At 40.5% G+C, this 21,534-nt stretch overlaps 1 protein-coding gene across 3 annotated transcripts in view; it reads left to right on the forward strand.

Moving 5' to 3' along the window:
• Positions 1 to 2,580: 2,580 nt before the first annotated feature.
• The window catches only part of slc6a9 (solute carrier family 6 member 9), a 74,155-nt gene continuing 55,201 nt past the window's right edge, over positions 2,581 to 21,534 (forward strand). For 2 of the 3 annotated variants that reach the window (XM_086042603.1, XM_086042605.1), the window contains exons 1-2: positions 2,581 to 2,735; positions 4,823 to 5,106. Coding sequence is in view for 1 of the 3 variants with exons in the window: in XM_086042605.1 (XP_085898731.1) it covers positions 5,077 to 5,106 (30 nt within the window). In the remaining 2 variants the exon portion in view is untranslated. Of the gene's footprint in view, positions 2,736 to 2,977; positions 3,343 to 4,822; positions 5,107 to 21,534 lie in introns of those variants that run through there. The other variant, XM_086042604.1, reaches the window with a different exon arrangement.

Here is a 21,534-nt window from a genome sequence, read left to right on the forward strand (position 1 = left end):
CTATTATGAAAAATATTTGCTGGTATGACTGGGTTTCATAGGTTTATGGGAGTGATAACCGCTGCAGTATGTCCAGTTAGAACATATTACTGTCCATGGTGAGCAATAATCAAAACAGTTTTGTCTCTGCAATCTTTTATTTGCTTGGATATGTGTGTGTGGTTTCTGTTGAACCAATACAAATGACACAAACATGAACGAATGCACTGAAATGCCTCGTCAACACGACACCAATTTCTTGCATTCATAAGCATACACAAAGTTCAAAACTGTACGAGCAACGTCAGCTAAAATGTCTACAAACAAACCGCAATCACAAAAGACAATTTATATTGAGTCATTTACATAGTAATGCACGCACACCTTGTAAGTTGGATTGGCTTAAGATGGAATGTTCAAATGTGTTACGATGACTATCGTCTGGTAGTTATCGCGGGTCCTGAAATAGGTGACCAAAATATCCATCCATCCATTATCTATACCGCTTATCCTCACAAGGGTCGCGGGGCATGCTGGAGCCTATCCCAGCTTCGGGCAGTAGGCGGGGGACACCCTGAATTGGTTTGCCAGCCAATCGCAGGGCACACAAAGACAAACATCCGCACTCACAATCACACCTAGGGGCAATTTAGAGAGTCCAATCAACTTACCATGCATGTTTTAAGAATGTAGGAGGAAACCGGAGTACCCGGAGAAAACCCACGCAGGCACGGGGAGAACATGCAGAATTGAATGTTCTTTGCTTAAAACAGATTATTTTAGAGTTTGCATTCAGATCAGTTGTACATTCCTTATTTAAATATACCGTTATTACAAAATATTGTGGTAGAGTATTAAGGGGTCTGAGAATATCCATGTGAAATCCATGTGAAAATGACAGAAAAAAAAAAATCCCCAGGTAGCCAGGGGGGTGGCCACATATCTCTGCCCCAGTGAGTGGTGAAAGATAAGAATGTATGACACACTGACACTACTGATATGTTTTTGCACAATGTCCCCGCCCCCTTATTTAAGTTTTGTATGCGTGGCCATTGAGGTCAATGCTGCGGACTGTAGCCCAAAACACTTTAGAAAACACATATAGCTGGGACTACACGTAATGACGACTGGTACGCAGACACCTGTGATACTTTAGTGAGTGAGGTATTGAGTACGCGCATTAATTCACAAGAATGTTGACAATGAAGGAAGCGATGCTATTGGGCAATTGAGTGGATCTAGTCAATGTACATACTGGCAGGAATTGTACTTATTTTTAGGGGGACTCTCTGTAAAGTTGATACAGTATGTTTGGAAACTCTTGATTATTCAACGTTAAAATAATGTGTGCTTACTGTTCTTATAGTGCATAGTGTTCTCAAGAAGACCAACATGGCGTGTCTCATACCCAGAAGCAGATTTCTGCCATGCCAGTAACACGACTGACCTGTGAGTGGCAGTATGTTGCCACAGGACGTTCAGACTGCTGTAAAACATAAAAGAAGAATAAAGGAGAAGTGAAAAAAAGAAATTGGCATTTTGTCAATGCCCTTTTTATTGTGGGGAATGACTTGGAAGGTGTGCCATGCAAACACTCAGCACAACCAATTGCTCCTCTCTTTGTGCAACAGTGTGAACTTCAGGTTGCTTCATTGGAAATCGTTCCCATTTCTGTTTTGTTCAGAACAATCAGAACATTACAGTTACTATACACACACACACATATATATATATATATATATATATATATATATATATTGCTTTGCTGTGGTGACCGCATACGTAAGGATTTGCAACCATAAGTATTTCCAGGTTTAAATTTACGATTGTCGGCCCCCACAGCAAAGCACAAAACCCCTTTAAATACTCTCCACGCCACAGGACAATCTCTCTGGATAATCTTGCAGTGACATCTGACAATTGGTCCTTTGCGGACTTGGACTGCCAGAGAGGAAAACTCCAATTAATTCCAAATGTCAGTAGCTATATGTGTAGCCCTCTTAATTTGCAATGCTAATTAGTTACAAAAATATACACTCTAAAATGGGTTTAAAATAACACAAATGGGGGTAAAAAATGGACCGATCCATTACTCGGGTCAATTTGAGCTTTTTGTGCAGAAAAGGGTACAATGCAAGAAGGTGGTTCAAATTAACCCCCAATTGTGTTATTTTGAACCCCACTGTTTTTAGAGTGTAAATACTCACTTTAACTGCACTTGGTCCTGATGCCCCATAGTTTTTGGTAAATGTAAAGGAATATTCTGGCATATATCTCTATACACAATAATTATCTTGTGCATTTTTACATATTGCAGTGTAGGTGAGAAGTTTGTTTTGCCTTAAAGAGTTGAAGTGATTGTGATTGGATGTTTTCTGATAAAGCATGTTTGCAGTAAGCCATCCACAACTGTTAACCATTTTATGTTGTAATTTGAGGAAAGTAGAATGTCAAAATAAAAAAAAAAAACATTCTGTTAATCTTTGTTAACAAGAATCTCTCAGAGGAAACAAACATGTCAGGTCTCTGGGGATGTTTAGTGTAATCTCTTACTGCCACTCCTCCTGGGATTGTCCAATAGACTTGTCTCCACTGCACACACATGCTTTGTGTACATACATATTAGTGGAGTCGACTCATTCCATGGAGCCTAGTTCACTCTTGACTTGTTCTGTGTCAGACTAAACACCAGTCAGATGCTGAAGTTGGTATTTTCTATCATTTTCTTCCTTCTTCAATTACTAGAACACTGCATGGTAAGGCTTAATCTTTTCTTTTTTTTTTTTTACTTGGTTTTGTCTCTGGACATCTTTTATCACTGTGCAGTGTGTCATGTACCGTTAGCTGGCTGTCCCACGGCATTATTGGGTGCCTTTGAGCTCTGGTGTATGTTTGTATGTACAGTACGTAACAGAACGTTAGCTACTGTACATTTGGGGCCTTTATCACCCTTTTGCTGGGACACTATTAGTACATTGTTAAAGGTTTCTATTCTTTCGTCTGTAGGGGAGTCAGAAATGGTAAACATGGTACGATCGTCACAGTCTAGAGGTTCATGTCAGCTGATTTGAGAATTCCAAATAGTGACTATATTTTACAAAGACTATGAAATTTAGAAGCCATTTCTTCAGATTTGCAAACATCAAAGTAGTAGTACACAGTGATATATGTTAAAAACTTACAAAGGAGGCAATTTAAGAGTGGGTAGTTCTTTCTACATTGCAGACGCACATTTTCATAATTATTTTTAATCGTCCATACTTAAATGGTGTTGATATACCTAAATACAGTAATAGCAATTACATTGTGTGTGAAATTAGTTCAATTTGAAAACATCTTGACAGTCCTCATCTTTTGAAGCAGGTAATGTATATATATATATATATATATATATATATATATATATATATATATATATATATATATATATATATATATATATGTCTATATGCTTGTATCTGTATTTATGGTGTATATCTTTTTACCCAGTCATGTGTGTATATATGTATTTATCTGACAAAACCAAAATTTTACATAGTTTTACTTTAAAATGTTGCTCGACGGCTCATTGGAGAAATCCAAAATAATTTGCGCACTTTCCAAAACCAAATTCAAATACCATATTAGCCTATGTCTTTGGTGTATCGTTCAACAGTTGTTTTTTTACAGGAAAATAATCATATTCAAGGATCAAAGAAAGCTATTATAACAGAATTTTAATCAAAATATACTTTTATTTCCTCCCCACATTAATTCCAAAATTTTACTCAAGTAAATATCTGTTACAAGCTTTGTAGAAAATTGTAGGTGAAAAATGTGATTTATCGCGATTAAGTATGGATAATTTTGTGATTAATTAGTTTAAAAAATTTAATCGCTTGACATATATACATATATAGATAGATAGATAGATAGATAGATAGATAGATAGATAGATAGATAGATAGATAGATTTAAACCAAATAGAATCGTAAAATTTTTTAATGTACCATTTTTTTATCGTATCATGATCTGTGTGTCGCGATGTGGATCAAATCGTCTTTTTTGAGAGATACAGGTTTCAATCTTTGTAATTTGGTTGATGTTGCGTATGATTTGTTGTCTTCGACTATTTCGGTCTTTAGAGAGCTTTTACACGTTTACATATTAATAAACATGACCTAAAATATAGCCATACCATAGTGAATCTTAATCCCACTGAATCGAACCAAATGGGATTGTTCCACGTGAAAATGTACTTTGGAATTTTATTATACCCCAATCAGATACTGATCAAGTGGCAGTGGAGATTCATGTGTCCAGAACATTTGGTCTCTTTAAAAAGTAAATGTTACTATTCCAGACATGTCAACCATTACAATTATTTTCGATAAAAAGGGCACACTAAATGATGATGCTCACTGTCATTATCATTTTATTGCTAAATAATCCTTATTGCTGGTTACTGGTGGGGGATGTTGCTTTCCATTCCAATTCCTCTTATATACAGCAGCAGTCAATGGCGAGTCCAAACGTTTCCCCCAACAGTTAATCTCATCGCACAAAAGGCCACTTTGTTATTGCAGCTGCTTTGCTACAAAATGCAAATCTATTACTACATGTTTGTAAATTCTTTGTCTGCGCTCTTTCTTAGAGAACGGCTTTCACACCATTTGGTCAAGTGTGCACATTTTTCATTTTGTGGTCACTTAATGTAAACTAAGCATAAGGTCCAAAAATGACCATGGGTCATGTGTTTGGAAAGTGTTGCCTCAGTCTTTTCAACCACCTCACCATCTGCCCCCCAACCCTCGCGGCTCAACTCACCCTATCCCTCTCTGCCTGTCACATGCTCTTTTCACAGCAAAGAAAAGTTTCTGGATTAGGGCAGAATTAACACAAAGCGGCGACGCCACTCCAGCTACATTCCCAAACAACACTTGAAGAGGCAGAGGAGGGACAGCGACTGAGAGAGTGACGCGACAGGGTGAAGACACTCGAGCAAACGCCACCTCAGAAAAACCTCCAAACTCTTGATAGCGAGGGGCAGACAAGTTCACCCGAGAGAGGGAGGGACCATCAGAGAGGCAGGGATCTTTGGCTACAAGGTCCTGAAGGATGGAAGAGAAGCAGGTTGCTGGGATTCTGGTAAGTTTAGTGATACACACTTTAAAAAGCACACAACAAATCCCCTCCTCATTAACATTGAAAAAAATTTTTTTTCAATGTTTAAAAAGTTCTAGATAAACTGAGAAGTGCACATACAATAAGTATTCATTCATTCCATTTAAACAAAAATGATTTTTGGGTTGTTTGTTTTTTGTGATCTGGTCAAGAGAGAAATGTGTTAGAGAAAGGCCTGCACTGTTGGTGAATCTTTAAGTTTAGATTTGGCACCATTGGCACTCTAATCACCACTTGCTTCTCCATTCTTTCCCGTTTAATCCAAGTCCTCCAGTCCATCTTAACAAAAAGATTACAGACCAACACCTCAGCATTCTTCTGACATTCACGCTTGTCTGAAGCCTCGCTTCTCTCCATAATGGCATTCTGTCTATTGCTTTCCATCATTTCCGGCTCAACAACCTCAAATGCATGCATACTTTTTTAACTTCACAAGAATGTTATCAGTCTCTCCTGCTTGCTTCTCTCCCTCAGTTCTAAATATTAGGAGGTAGTTGGAGTCCCGAAGATAAGGTTTCTGCTTTCAGAGCCTTCTGAGAATGTGAGTGGACGATTGAACTGCAATCTCTGGCATAGTTATACATATAAACTGCTGAAAGGCAACTAACTTTGTACAAATCGAGGTGTGAGTAAGTTTCACTCAAGCATCTTTCCGCAAATGGACGACTGCTTTTGAACAACAAAACACACACAAAAAAAAACAGTTGATAACCAATAAATACTAATGATTACAGTTAACTGAGCTGAGTATACTCAGCAAACTAAGCTTGGCAGAACTTAAAAACAGCAGTACCAACCAAGTCACAAAAACACTATAAAATAGTACTACAAATAATGAAACATGAGTAATATACATGTACTGTGCTTTTCTTGTTGCAAAACCGCTGTATATATATATATATATATATATATATATATATATATATATATATATATATATATATATATATATATATATTTAATATTTTTATAAAAATGCATTCATATAAAGAGATGCCCCGTCTATAGACTCCTTGTCTACTCTATACTAGAGTTGAGTACCTGCCATTTGGGGTAAAAAAAAAGGCAAACAGTGTGTTCCTTGCTTCTAATCCACATAAAAAAAAGTGTATTTTTAAGAAGTTTGTGAATGGTTGTGGGGGGAAGGGGGGGTACGTTAATCATTATATTGTTCAGAGTTCATTGTGTGTGACTGTTTTGTTTTCACACCATCCAAATGTATTTTTCTCAGCAGAGCAGAGGTTAGAGTGTGAAAAACATGTTTAGGTTTATCTTGTGGAGGTGAACAACACAAAGATGATGGCTCAAATCTTTTACAGAAATGTGCTTCATACATAAGTATTTTAGCAGAAATGCAACGATGCAATGATGTCTAATACAAAATATACAGTAGATAGTATAAAGTTCACAAGACAAGAGTTTTAGATAAACACACCACAGGCTGAATTTTACAGTTGTATACTGTAGATGTTATTTGAGTCAAAATTAACCTGATTCTAACCGTAACACAGAAATAGGATAACGACAGATGTAAATATAAATGTTGCACAGAAATATCAGAATGCTAAGTGGTGCCCACACACAATCTATTGTGTTAAGGATCGTGTGTTGTGCTTGCTCTCCTGTCACCAAGTGGCACTGGATTGATTGTCTTCTTTTCCATTCTTCTTTTCTCTCTGTTTCCCTTCTCCGATTTTCCTTTTAACATTTCTATTTACATTGTTTATTCTAAAAATAATTAAATTTGGTTTTATTTGGTAGTAGTTAGTTCTCTTCTAAGTAGTACCTTATTACACCCAGGCTGGATTAATTTACGCTGTTACAATTGGTTGGTGGATGGACCCATCACTGTAAATCTTGTTAACACACAAGGCACTCGCTTCCTGCTTGGCTGGTAGAATTCTGCCGCCTCTCTTTCTGCCCAAACTTAATTCCCGTTTCGAAGGGAGACGCGCACCGTCAATCTTACTACATTGGTGTCTTTGACTGCTCTGGAAGCCACCACTTCCACTGAACAGATGAGCAGATGGTGCACTGGCACAAGCCTTTATAGGATGAATAGATGGCACTTTATTTTTTTAACTCCCTGCCTACTTATTTCCATGTCTTTTTTTTTTCTCTTTAGATGTACTGTAAGCATGGGGATGTGTGAGTGGGGGGAGAAGAAGGAGTTGAACTGAGGTTTTGGTCATTTTCTGCAGAACACCGTTTTAATATAGAAGTAGCACGTACACCTGGCTCTGGGGAACCTGGCGCCCTTTTTTACTACCCAGTAGAAAAAGGCATGATATAAAGGAATTGAAAATACTTACAATTAGCAGAATTGGTCATTTTACTAAAATTTCCCAGTCCGTTTATCGCCTGCAGCCGGGGTACCCTTCCGCCGTCCGTCTATCAGCCTTTTTGTCTGGCCAGAACAATGCCTATCATTTTAAACTGGCCTCCATTTGTGTTTCCTTCTACAAACTTCGACCAACTTTCTCACACCAGCCCTTCGCCAACCCCACCCTCGCCGAGTGTTATTTGAAACGAAAGAGTCACCGTGAAGCCTCACCGCGAAAAAAGATGATAGACGATGACAATGACGGAAAAAATGGGCTTCCGACTATGCTTACCGGTAATGCGTTTATTTTTTTCAGGTTCCCGTCTTTCATTTATCGTCTACAAAATGGGCGTCCATCATAGGCGGATAGACAGACCGGTCCGTTACATAGGCGGAATGCCCAGCGCTCATACTTACCTCTGCTAAGCATGAAACTAAAAAAGCACTGTTGGTTGGTTTGTTTGTTCATTTGTATCTGAAAAGGCTTTCTCCAACTTTATGCCATTGCGGGTGACTAGAAGGTAGTGTGGTTTGACACGCTTGATCGTGTTTGTGAAATAAGTAATTCGTAGCTGATTTTATGTATTGTTATTGACAATTGTTCTATCCTTTCAAAAACATTTAACAATGTGGCGAACTCATGATCGAAAAACTATAGCGGTCCTTTTGTCTACTTCCACACCTATAAACTGATGAGCATTTCTGACTTAAACAGGTATGTGAACAGATGCAACATGACTTACATGTAAGTGCACAAAATGCCCCTTACAGTAGCAATAAACAATATCTACCCAACCACTTCCACTGAACTTGTGTCTACATACACCAAGGAAGAAGCCGTAACATTTTTTCTTTTAATCCCCATAAAGATGTTGTATCAGTAATGTTTCACCTTTGCGTTCTGTCATCCGTCCTTATGAGAGTCGTTGTTTTATGTCTGCGATGCTATTGTATACTTTTGTTGGTTCAGCCCTGGTAGAGGTCTGCGATCTACTGGGCTTCATTGTGATTATCGTATTACTTCTCTTTCATGGTTCAGCTTGACAATTTTTACACACATGTAAGATCCGGGTAGCAGTTTTTCTCCACTTCTCAGACCTGTAAACTCGAGAGCCATCTTCATATTATCTGCCTGTGGAGGTCCCTTGCACTTCCTTATAATCATACTATACTTTGTATGTCTCGACCTGCCGCAGAACTCAAGCAAATCAATGTCTTCTTCTGCCATTTCAACGACTATCTGCGCGCACGCCCATAACAGCCCAAAATACAGTTTTTTAAAATGCGCCATGCTGCATCGGGTTGCATGGGTCAGCGAAAATACCAAAACTTTGTACAGCCCCCAAATATTATATTTTTCCAGGCACTCCAAAAATAAAGTTAATTGAAGACATTGTGTAATGATTGAAATGTAGGTGTGAATGATTGTTAAGCCATTGCACATGCACACTGGAAATTGAATATTGTTCCTGTTCAAGTCTGCCATCGTGCTTTTGCGAACTAAAGGATAGGTCACGGCAGCTTCAGATCAAAATCAAGTCGCCACAGCGATTACTTCGGAGAGCCAACTTCAAAATAAAAGCAAGATAAGGAATTGCTATCCATTTACAGTATTACTTGTTTTGTGTTGCATAGAAGCCTGTCAACAGCCGTTGTGGCGGCTGGCTTGACTAGGCTGGCTCCCTGCTAACGTTACATTTGTGGTGCGACGGCTGCTGGAGGTGGGCAGTTAAGCTGCCGGCGAGACTGTGATCCCTGTGTCGCTGCACTGCAGCTTTGATGGTCCATCTAAATATGTCCTTAAGTGACGGCGGTCCGTGGTGGAAAAAAGTGTGGACTGTATTGTTTTAATAAGATGCCATTGTGTAGCCCTCATCATCACATAGCATCACACACATTGGCCCCTGCATTTTACCATAGTTGTGAAGTTAGCAATTCTGCACCGTGGGTCACACACTAAAGCAGTGGGATGTCTTCCAGGGGAGTCTATTGGGGAAATTTTGTGCCTTGCTTAAGCACACCTGAGGCTGACTAACTTTTCAGGTTGGTGGAGTTGAAAACGAAGCCATTCGGTCACAGGCCACATTTTTACAAAATGACCCGTGGCTGCCCTCTTTTCACAGATGATTTTTACAAGGCTGTAATTGCACAATTCCTGCATACCCTCTCTGTGTGTGTTATGTGTTTGTGTGTGCACGCGCATGCAGTGTATCCCTGGGGCACCATGGCTAATGTGTGCTGTAGGCTGTGAAGTGGAAGGAAAAAGAAAAGAAATAGTGGAACCCACAGCTTTAAACTTCCCCAGGCTCACAATACACCCTGGCAGATCAAATACTCACATCATGTCCACAACAACACGCTCAGACTTTTTTCAGATTCCAACACATATTTGTGATTATTTTACACGCTAATTTGGATATATTTGAATATAAGACTTAAAATGCTGTACCTATACAGCAGGCCATCACAGGCTACATAATATTTTTTTTAAATGTGCATACCAATACACAAAGATAAGATAAACAGCATATTTAGGGCGTGTAATGCATATGTGTTTAGTGTGCATACACTACAGGTATAATTTGACAGTTGCTATCCCTTCCTTCCAATTTGTGATTATGTAACGGACATATTGAGTTGCCAGTCAGCCAGTTCAGTTAACAGCAGTGCTCAGCAACCGTGTTGACTGCCCCTGGGGTGAGTGGGAAACAAACAGATGTGAATGAAAAGAGAAAGTGTGGTTTGGACATTTGGGGGTTGAAGAGTCAGACATGATTTTTTATTTCTGATCTCACCCATCTGATTGACCAGCTGAGGAGGGGAAGCAAACATGAGCATCCGTAGGGTCGGAGGTAGCTGTGAGGCCAAAGGCATTCATACAGCACACAGACAGAAGTAGAGGGTATGGACAGTGTTACAATTCATGGGTCATCTCGACAGGGCAAAGGCAGCAGCATAGGGAATAGGCAATGGCCAGGGGTTGCATTTTCACATGTTTGTATCAGGGACTGCTGGCCAAACACAGCAGCTGAACAGGACTCATACCTTTCACAGTGTGCAAGCCTTCTGTATAGGGCACAGTTGTACGGGACAGTGGTGACAGTAAAGGCTACAGGATGTCATATAAGGTACATAAGGCATATAAGGTATACATGACACGGGGTGATGTAAAGCCACTAGTGCAGGGCACATAAATACATCTACAGGGCACAGGCATCACTACAGAAAATGGATGTCATGAGCCACAGGTGGTCATCGTCGGTAAAGGTGGTTGTGTAGGCGGACATAGAGTGCGCAGGAGCGAGTACAGGGCACACATAGCTGTATAGACATGCAGAGCATGGGTTATAGTATAGACATTAGCAATTGTTCAGGGTTGAAGTGGTTGCATAGGCAAACAGACAAGCAGTTTCAAATGGCATGAGATGTCATACAGGCACAGGCATGCAGTGTACAGGCACAGGCTTTTGAAGTTGTTGTGGTTGTATAGTGCACCGTGCCAGTGCAGAGCATAGGACATTTTACATTTTAGGGGCACTCATAAAGAAAACAAGCAGTTTTACTCCTACATGGCGTCATTAAGGGCATACTGTAGGTGGTTGCAGGGAAAGTCAAAAGCCCCTTTTCCATTCTATCAGTTCCAATCCAAACAGCCTGGTTCCTCCCTGTTTGGTCGCTGTCCATTAGACGTCTTTGAGGTTGTGCGTTACGGACAACCTCTTCCAACCTGGTTCTAGAAAGCAGGTTGAGGAGGACTGTAACGTCACAGATAACTGGTTGGCTGTCAGATGTAGGCGTTTCTTTCAGTGATGCGGCAAGGAATTTCACTGCACACGCCCATTACCCGGTTTTAAGCAAGCGAGACGAGCAGCTGCCACCATGTTATAAAAATACAGTATATACACATATATTGTGTTTTACAACAATACTTAACCATATGTACCTGTGGCTCAAATAAGTGAAGCTTGTGGTAAAAAAAAAAGAGAATGTGGTCTACAATAACGACAAAAATGGGGATAATTGTACATTGAAAGATGGGACACTGTCATTCACTTCAACTGGCCCACTTAAGTGAATGGACCTAGCGAAGTGCGTGCCGCTCGCGAACATTTTTGCCACAAGCTTCAGTATATCATTCACAAGCACATGGAATTTTAAAAATGGTTAAGTATTGTTGTAAAATGTTATATATATATATATATATATATATATATATATATATATATATATATATATATATATATATGAATTGTATATCCTGAAATTTTATGCCTTGGTGGCGGCTCTGGCTCTCCTGCTTGAACACAGAAATTGATTTTTCATCTGTGAAAGCTTTTTGTGCGTTTGATTTGCATTTGGGCTAGAATTTGCTACGCCACCAAATCATGCAACTGCGATTCACATTTTTAATCCCCGGAAAAACAGTGGCCAAAAGTCGGCCATTTGTGAAATGCTGTGGAAGAACCCTACATACTGCGAGTGCGCAGTGGAGGCTCGTTCAATTCAATTGATCCCAACCCAATCCTGAGGCTGGGGCAGAGCGAGGCCAAACCATTTTGTAACCTGTATCGGGAAAGCGGCTGTAGAGGGCAGAGGTACTGTAGTAGAACCGATCACGGGTGGCAGTACAGGGCAATGGTAGCACACAGACTAGGGCTGCTCGATTAAGCGATTTTGAACCGTAACAGAAGATTCTGGATGAAACGATTTTTTAATAACGCTCACATCGGTACGTTCGATTTATTTTTGGTGTATCTAAGCCACCGTAGTTTCTTCTGCATTTACGCTTCCTCCCACGAGCGCGCAGTCCGAAACAACAACAACATCCATGGCTACCGGCAATTCTGCTACATTTGTTCAGGCAAATGAGCATTTAGTTAGCAAATCGGGCAAAAGTAGATCTGTAGTGTGGAAATGGTATGGATTCAATGAGATGGACATGGACCAAAACAATCCCCGGTGCAAAGTGTGTTTTAAATCAGTTGCAGTGAAAATTTCAAATACAACTGTATTTATTCATTATTGGTTTATGAAGAGCAGAGAGACCTGACGTCTATTGTAAAGATGAGATGCTCATAATTCCAGGAGATCATTCTGTTTGTTACCTTCACTGGCACTACGGATGCATATGTGTATTTTCAGACAAAGTGATTGTCACCCTGAATATTGTTATTATTTAGTGACAGTTTTGCACAAATCATTGATTTATGATTAAGTAAGACGAGGGAGAAAGGTGAAGCCACCTTGAGCCTGGCTGCCTACCTACCTCACCTGACCGATTGACTGACTAGCTGGTTGGCAAAATGACTTGCTGACAGACTGTTGGGTTCACAGACTGACTGACTACCTTCTCTCATGTTTGATTTCCAGAGCTGGGCAGTCCGTCCGTCCCTGGGCCGGACCGGTCGGACCCTGCGGCCCGGCCGGATGCCCATTTTTGGGGCGGAGGGGTGGGGGGTGACAAATTTTAAAAAATGGCTGGACTAAGCATGGTCAGAAGTGGATTTTAGTCTGGCTCACTAATCGGCCCTCATGCGTGTGACGTGGTCGCGAGGCGGCCAAATTTCATCTCAAGCCTACTCGGTGAAAGGCTTCTTTTTAGGCTTCTTTCAAAACAAATGGGAAGGGCAGGGAAGTGTGAAGGAGGGGAGTGTGGAAAATAAGTAACTTGTTGCTTGCAGACTTGTCGTCTGTTGGACCCAAATAATTATACAATACGACAAAACCAACCCCATGGCTCGCAATGTAAGTAAGTACACGCAGCTGGGTTTTTGTGTCTTTCACAATTTAATAACTTGGAGAAGTCTCGGAGCTCAGCTTCTTCTTATTGCGTAAACGGCATTCATTCACAGACGAGTTGAATCACTGATAACACTTGAAATTATATCACTCCGCGCACATTGCGGTGCACTGAGGAAATCACAGGGCGAATAACTACGCCTGGAAAAGTAGGTCCATACACCACATGGATAAGTACGTGAGTAAGTGGCGTGTTTGAAGCATGTCCGCAGCGGGTTTGAATAGTAAATTAGCCAGCTAATTGTCTTTAAATAAACCTCTTCCATTAGCATCTCTCCCGCGGGGGCATCGTGCACGTTTTTTTTTTTTTGGGGGGGGGGGTCATAGGTCAGAACTGGGCGGGGGCCGACAATGTTTATGAATATGGCCGGGGGGTCGCGGCCGGAAGGGTACCCAGGTCAAGGGTGGAGAGTCGCGGCCGGACGGGCAAAGAAGGGTCAAGTGCCCAGCTCTGTTGATTTCATTTCAGATGGTATATGCACTTTCTTCTTTCATTATTGGTTTAATTAAGAACAGATCTGAAGTCTGTTGTATAAGTAAAATGCTGTTAATCCCAAGGGATTGTTCTGTGTGTATTAAGTTAAATTCACTGGCATTAATAAAAAAAAAAATAATACTTTCTTTTTCATTATTTGTATTTCACAAATAAATCGTAATCGTTATCGGAAAACAGGGTTTGAGAGAAAATAATCAGGATTTTCTTGTTAGGCAAAATCGAACAGCCCTAACACAGACACAGGGCACCTTACCAGAGCATGACTGGCAATACAGGGCACAGGTGCCAATACAGGATAGACGTAATCTTAATGTCATGAGCAGGGCAAAATCGACAATTCAGAGAGCAAGGAAGCATAAGGCCAGTGACCAGGGCTGGCCGATGTACATTTGATGGACAGGGTCCACAAATGCAGAACACATCCACTGCTAGTGCCCAAAGTACCCCACCACCACTGGAACTTTTCCCCTACATAAGCTTGAAGGATTCATTCTGCCCTGACACTAATTTGACACAGCCGTGCTCTTAAATCTTCCTCAGCTTCATTGAGTATTATCATTTTCGACGGTGTCCAATTGAAAAAACTTCAAAAGCCTTTATAGAACTCAACCTACTCCCAAGCGTGTGTGTATATGAGGTGGATAGCAGCTATAAGGCGTGGGACAACGGGGCGCCTCATTTTCTCAAGGCAAGGCAACCCTCTCCTGCTTGCACATACTCTTACATGTTATTTATTATTTCTTTCTTTTTTACTTCCTCTCTCATTGACTAACGTTGAAATTGTAACATTTCTGTCTTGTCTGCCAAGTACAGACAATACCTTTGTGAAATATTGTCATCCACAGCATTCTTGGGCAGTGTTAATGCAACCCAACCAATGGGGAAATTCAGGTCCACAGTGTGGGCAGAAGTTGCACTCAAGAATAACAATCAAGGAATCAGGAAAAAGAAGAAGAGCCATCTTTATGTACACTCACATGCACTGAATTTTACACCTACCTTTGACCCATCACAGTAGTGGACACAGCACACACCGGAGCAGGGGGCTATGTGCCCAGGAAGCAGTTTGGGGTACTGTTGTCTTGCTCAAGGACATCACAGCCATGTTGTCAGAGGATGTAGGGAGTCGATGGTCTTGAAGCGGAGTCCTCAAATCCAAACTAGTTACAATACCAATCTGGCTATTCCAGATCTCATTGCCATTGCCTAGGTGAGAATTTAAGACCTTATAGCGGAATGAACCCTCAAGAGGACTGGTTCGGGAGCCTAAGCCATTTTGGCAAGCGCAACTATAGTATGTCTAGTCAGGACCTCTTGACTGCACAGACTAAGTTAGGCTCTTACTCTGCCAGAAAGGTGATGTTCCACATGCCCAGAGACAGATTCTGCAGCTCAGTATTGAAGTACCAAGGTCCCTGCCATCAGCTACCACCCAGCTCCCACTTCACGTGACCCCCTAGCTCTCTGACGAGTGGCGAGCCCATAGGAAGGGGCACCCATGTTGCTGGCCCACCCTCATGTTTGGATCCCTAGGGGGCCACAGTAACCCACTTATGGACAAGGGAAAACTTTGTCCACTGTTTATTTTCAAATTATCATTTGGGGGTCTTCTGAGTTTTGCTTTGTCTTGTCACTCACCTAGTATCTGTTTGTTCTAGATTACCCTACCAGGGCCATAAAGCCCACAACAATTTAAATTTTTCTGTTCTGATGTTTCGCACAGTTCTATTGTTTTGGAGAAATACATACTACTAGAGTTTTACCTTTGTGTGTTGCACTGGAACGATAGGTGTTAGGAATATTTTGCCTACCACACACGTGCAGTAATTTATTTCATGATATATACAGAGATGGGCATTGCGTCCCCGACGGATGCCCATTTTGTGGACGGACGGACAGAGGACGAGAAGTCATCTAAAAAGGATGGACTAAGCTAGGAAGGAAGTGGGTTTTCGTCCATCCCTCTATTCGTCCCTAACAAGTACCAATTTACGTGTTGTGTTGGGTTCTCTTAAAAAGCAAGACCACTGTTCTCTTCTGCGATACCACAGAGCCACCTTTATCAACTGACTGGACACCACTTGATGTGCGCTCCCTACAGTAACATATTACACAGGCATAGTCTGCCCTCTAGTGGTTTGCCACGTAATACCATGGATTATGCCACAGGCTAAATGCCATTTCACTGACTGACAGAAACACGGAATGTAAAGATGGAATGTAAAGACAGAAGCGCTTTAAAAGGACGAGGACGGACGGAGTCGGAGGATGATTATTTTATGAATAAGGATGCAGGGACAAGGACAGAAGGGTACCCAGGTCATGGACGGAGGATGGAGGACGGACCGGCAAAAAAGGGTAAAGTGCCCATCTCGGGATCTTTAACAGTAAGTATTTCATGATATATTTCATTGTAACTTTAGTCTCGGGGGTTATGGAACTGCCATACTGAATCATTCTTCCGTGTGCTGCAGTCCAGTTCAAGACTACCGCAATTGGAACTGCAACAATAGACAAATTGCTATATTTACACAATTCTGACATTGTTTATCAAAGTATCATCATCCAATTAAAAGTCAACTTGTATAGTATTGGGTCTCATAATATTGGGCATGCATACCTGAAGTGGTGACCATAGGGTGAGTAATATTTTTTGCAGGTCTATATTCATTTTTCACTACTTCTACCACAATTGAAAATTGTCATGGTTGAAATGGTAAGCAGACTGAATTAGATGTCTTGTGATCTAGAACGCTTTAACTATTTAACTGTATTTTAGAGATTATCTTTGTTAAAACCATTACATGGAGAAAGAAATGATTTTTTCCATAGTTGAAGACTGTGAGAGACTGATTTTTGCCCTCCCCATCCTTTGTCACATTACAAGCGCGACAGTGACTTCAGCCACGTGTGTCCAACTTCAGTCACATGTACCTTGCTTTCATTCCCAGCAATGGTCCCATATGTTTGTCAAAATGTGTGTGTTGTGTGCTTTTTCCAGCCTGATTTGTTCCCCTGCTTTCCCTCCGATGAGCCCCGCTCTCCCTGGGGGTCCAAGGCCGAAGCCTCACGCTATTTATACAGACCCAACAGCTGGGGCCCTCCCAGCCAAAGCAGTGGGGGTCGGGGAATGGGTCGAGAAATTATCATGGAAACTTCAGGTTAAACCAAGCGTTGTAAATGTCTGCCTGTTCACTTTTTTTCATCTCATCTTTCCCTTGGTGCTTCTTTTACGTGGAGAACCAGGGCGGCCATGTCAGTTGGACAAGTATCCAGCAACATTCAAATGAATCCAACATCATAGTCCTAATTTTCTCAATACATTTGCGTCCTTTAAATTCGCACTGCATTGACGCTTATTCATTAAACTTCCTCTGTGCTTCCAGCCAAAGAAGCACAGGGGACTTGGTAAACCTAAATAAGAAATGTAGATTTTCAGTTAGCATATTTGTCCTTTTTTCATATGTTCAACAAAGCTAATCTGCTGTTGCAAAACTGAGCTTTTTGAGTTCTATCCTTCCTTCTTCTCGATGACTCTGACAGTGCGTGTCCTGTTGTGAACCTCAACCCTGCTAATTTGTGTCCTTACTGCTCTGGCCATCTCTAGCGCTAAGCCGCCTTCACTTGTGTCATTCTGTCTTCTCTCGACTGCTCTGCCCTCCTCTCTTGCCATTTTAGTATGTGAGCCGCTCTTGAAAGGAGATCATTCGTAGGGATGCTTCTTTTAGTTAAGGGCCTTTGTCATAGAGGTCCGATTACAGGCATGCTGGGCTAATGAGAGGTGAAGTAATATTGGCCTAATTTCTTTAAGAGACATATATACAGATTGAGAAAGATGTAATCAGTGTAGCTGCAAGTTGACCTCATTTGAGTTTTCAGTGGAAAATCATTTTTTAAGATAGATATTACATAACATCAAGTCATTCAGTGTGGTATTAGGGAGGGGTACAGAGAACATTACTTTTTGGGGTATGGACTTGGGTCCATTTGGTTCCATTTGGGTCGGTACTACAGAGCACCGATTCACGTAAAAAAGAGGTTGCCATGTTACTGTGCCATGTTTCGGTTCCGAGGCGAGTCTTTCTAAGTTACAACTGTGCGAGAGTAGAAAAGTTGGCGTTTTTCCATGGCACACTTGAACTCAGCAATGCACGCACACCAATGTAATGATGTCACCCACTCACACAGGATTTCACACACGCTAAAAAGGCACTTCTGGGTTTGAAAGCGAGCGAGACTTGTCAAGCCAAACAAATGCAGTTTGTGAAGTATATTGTAGCGATGGTGAAGGCGCGCACTTTCTTGCATTCTCGGGTGTACTTCTCGGTGCTGACGCCGAATGGTGGCTGGCGATATCCCCGGGTAAATTGGATGTAGGGCTGAAAGGGAGGAGGCCGCCGGGAATCCTGTTGTTCCAATATACAGTTATTGTGTTTTAAAACAATACTTCCAGGTGACCATATTTACAGTATAATTTCATATGGGTGAAATAATGAAAGTTTGTGCCAAAATGCAGCAAGCATGACGTACCACGGCAGGTAATTTCACCCCAACAACTATTCTCTTTTTAATTCACATCCTCCTCCAGGTGTAATTTTTTTTGTAATATTTGGGTCCAAGGTGGATTCTAAATCACCGCAGGGTGCAGATAAGATTTTGGAACAGGGGGGGACTCCATATACATATATATATATATATATATATATATATATATATATATATATATATATATATATATATATATAAACACTTCCTGCTCAACACTTATACAGTATAAAAATGCTTTTGTTTTAAATTTAGCCTACGTCTAGTAAGAGCATATGCCATTTCACCTGTGTAGATTCGCTCTCCTCTTTTTGTGAGGCTAGCTATTCAAAATTATGAAATGATTAGACTAACTGCCACATATCCTCAACAGGCAACAGCCATAACATATGATAGCCTACTTACATCATTTGCTTTTTTATTTTTTTTAACGGCTTTATTGTTTTTTTGTTTCTTCAGTTTTGCTTGTTATTTCAGCACACAACGACAGGCAGGTTTCTTGTAGGATGAACGGCTACACTTCTTTCCCACTGTAAAAAATGACGTGTTGGCTCAGCATAAAAAAGAACAGATGTGACAGATATTTTTAAAGTTCTGTATTTTATTTCGGATAGTGATGATTACATGCTACAATACCTACCTAAGTAGAAATAAAAAAGGCTACAAATGTTTTGTGGAGAAAATGATACTTTTTTTATCATTACGTTGAGCAGACAGGTAATTTTTTCCAGTGTGAGAGTGACTCACATCAACTGATTGGTGGTGTGTTAAAGTTCCACTGAGAGTGGGAATTTAGAGCTTTCAACACCACAACAAAGGAGTTGCGTGCTCCCATCCCTTCCCAGACTTACTAACATACAGCAAAATATGTCATGTGAACATACGTAAAAAAATAAATCCATGACGTTTGGCAGGCCTTGCAAGGAAGAAAGATTACACTAACACAATTATGTATCTTCATTCCCTGTATTACTGTTCAACTTCATTCCTTGTGTTGCTCATTGAAAAGAATGTTGCTTTATTATTTGTTTGTATTATTTATACTTAATTAATTGGATTATGTTTGACCTTTTATTTTTACTCCATCCTCTAGCTCATTTGTCTTAAATTCATGATTTTTGTATTAATCAAATATTATATATCAAAAAAAAAAAAAAAAAAAAAAAAAAAAAAATATATATATATATATATATATATATATATATATATATATATATATATATATATATATATATCTTCCATCTTCCAAACCGCTTATCCTATATAGGGTCGCGGGGAGTTGCTGGAGCCTATCCCAGCCGTCAATGGGCGAAGGCAGACTACACCCCGAACTGGTCGCCAGCCAGTCGCAGGGCATATATATATATATATATATATATATATATATATATATATATATATATATATATATATATGGATATTTTTCTTTTTTTTTGTAAAATAAATTATCATTTATTACCACAAACAACAGGAAAAAAGTACAGAAAATGTGTACCATTGAGATTCTTGGTACCTTGGAATCAATATCGTTATCAATTCCCAGGTACCGGGGATTGGATCTGAACCAGTTCAAATGTGAAAGGTACCCTATGTGGTAGATGGCTACATCTTTCTGAATTATTATATGGCTCCTTAGCTTTGAACCACCCTTTAGTTACAAACAGTAACACATTTTTTTGAAGGTATGTCATTAGTCTACTAGTGGTAGTATGGAAATTTTTTGTTTAACACTAAATCATTAATCAGGTTCTTGGTTTGTTTTTATTTGAGTCTTACAGTAAACTCTACTTGCAACTTTCGTTTGAAAAAAGTCACTCGTAGCCTCATCATGTCGCATTCTGCCTGTATCGTGCTCAGTGAAGTATTAAAGAACATCCAGTTCATAGGAAGTGACAGTTGGTTAATATGTAGGCCTACAGGTAATACGACAACTTTCAATCCCTATTACACTTTTTTGGGTTATGAATGCTTGGCTAAACATTCACTCACTGCAGTGTGATGAGTAGTAACTTAGACCATGTTTCTCTTTTTCAAGTTTTGACTAACTTGCATTTTTTTCATACAGTGCTTCTGTTTTAGGCAATGTTGCTCTTAGGTGGGATTAGTTTTGAAAGATGTCTTGGAATTGGTGAATGTTGAGGGATCCCTGACAACCTTTGGAATTGAGTTCCAGAATGTTCATGTGGCAATTGAGAAGGCCCTGTTCCCCCAGGTATGATGCTAAGAACTGAAGGGTACAGCAGCCTGGCATTAGCTCATCTTCCAAAAGAAGGACCAGCCTCAGCAACAAGAGTTAAAAAGGATATGAGAATAATGTACAGTGTAAGGAAAGTTGTGAAGTAAGCAGACTTATGTGACAATTGGAAATGTTAAAACATTAGGTGCATGCGTTGCATCAACTATGTGACTTAGATTAAATGGCCGCTTGACTTTTTAATTGCTTGTAAACAAAGAGTTGGCTTTCAGGAATGCCTTCCCACCTGTAAAGTGTGAAATTAAACATTCAAAGTACATATTTAGTTTTTCATGAAAATTAGTCTGTGATCGAGCCGTTCTGAATTTTAGCTAGGCTAGGGCAAGATTCAAAGCCATTTTTGATAAGAGACACCTACTTGATTGCTCAGTGGTTGTTGACCCATTGAGGGTGTAGTTGTGTCTACATTCTCAGTTCTCAGAATAATTAACAAGTGTGATTTGGTGGCAAGGTCACTGATAGTGTAGTGGGACACATGCCTGAGTTGTGTGCGGGAAGCGTGGGATCGATTCCCGCTCAGTGACGGTGTCTGTGTGTGCCCTGCGACTGGCTGGCGACCAGTTCAGGGTGTAGTCTGCCTTCGCCCGTTGACGGCTGAGATAGGCTCCAGCACCTCCCCGCGACCCTGTATAGGATAAGCGGTTCGGAAGATGCCATGCCATGCCATGATTTGGTGGCTTGTTGAAGAAGGGTTGCTTCGACAAGGGGACAATAGAATCCGTGCTGTCTTGTAGCGGCCTGTGTATGCGTGTTTCCTGTCAATTTTTAAAAATTTAAGGTTTCAAGTGCTTCACCCTTCGCTTCAGCCCAAGTCATCATGGCTAGCAAAATTTGCATCTGCTACAAGTAGGGTTGGGCACCGAGAACCGGAAATCGAGTGGAACTAGGACCATCATTCCGGTTCTTCCGGAACCGTTCAGACTTTAGAATGTTGGTGCTAAGGTTTCGATTCCTAGTTAGCTGCACGGAAGAAGC

The sequence above is a fragment of the Filicampus tigris genome, chromosome 10 (genome assembly GCF_054856515.1).
Source record: "Filicampus tigris isolate MCC_2025a chromosome 10, RoL_Ftig_1.0, whole genome shotgun sequence".
In the NCBI taxonomy this organism is placed as follows: Eukaryota; Metazoa; Chordata; class Actinopteri; order Syngnathiformes; family Syngnathidae; genus Filicampus; species Filicampus tigris.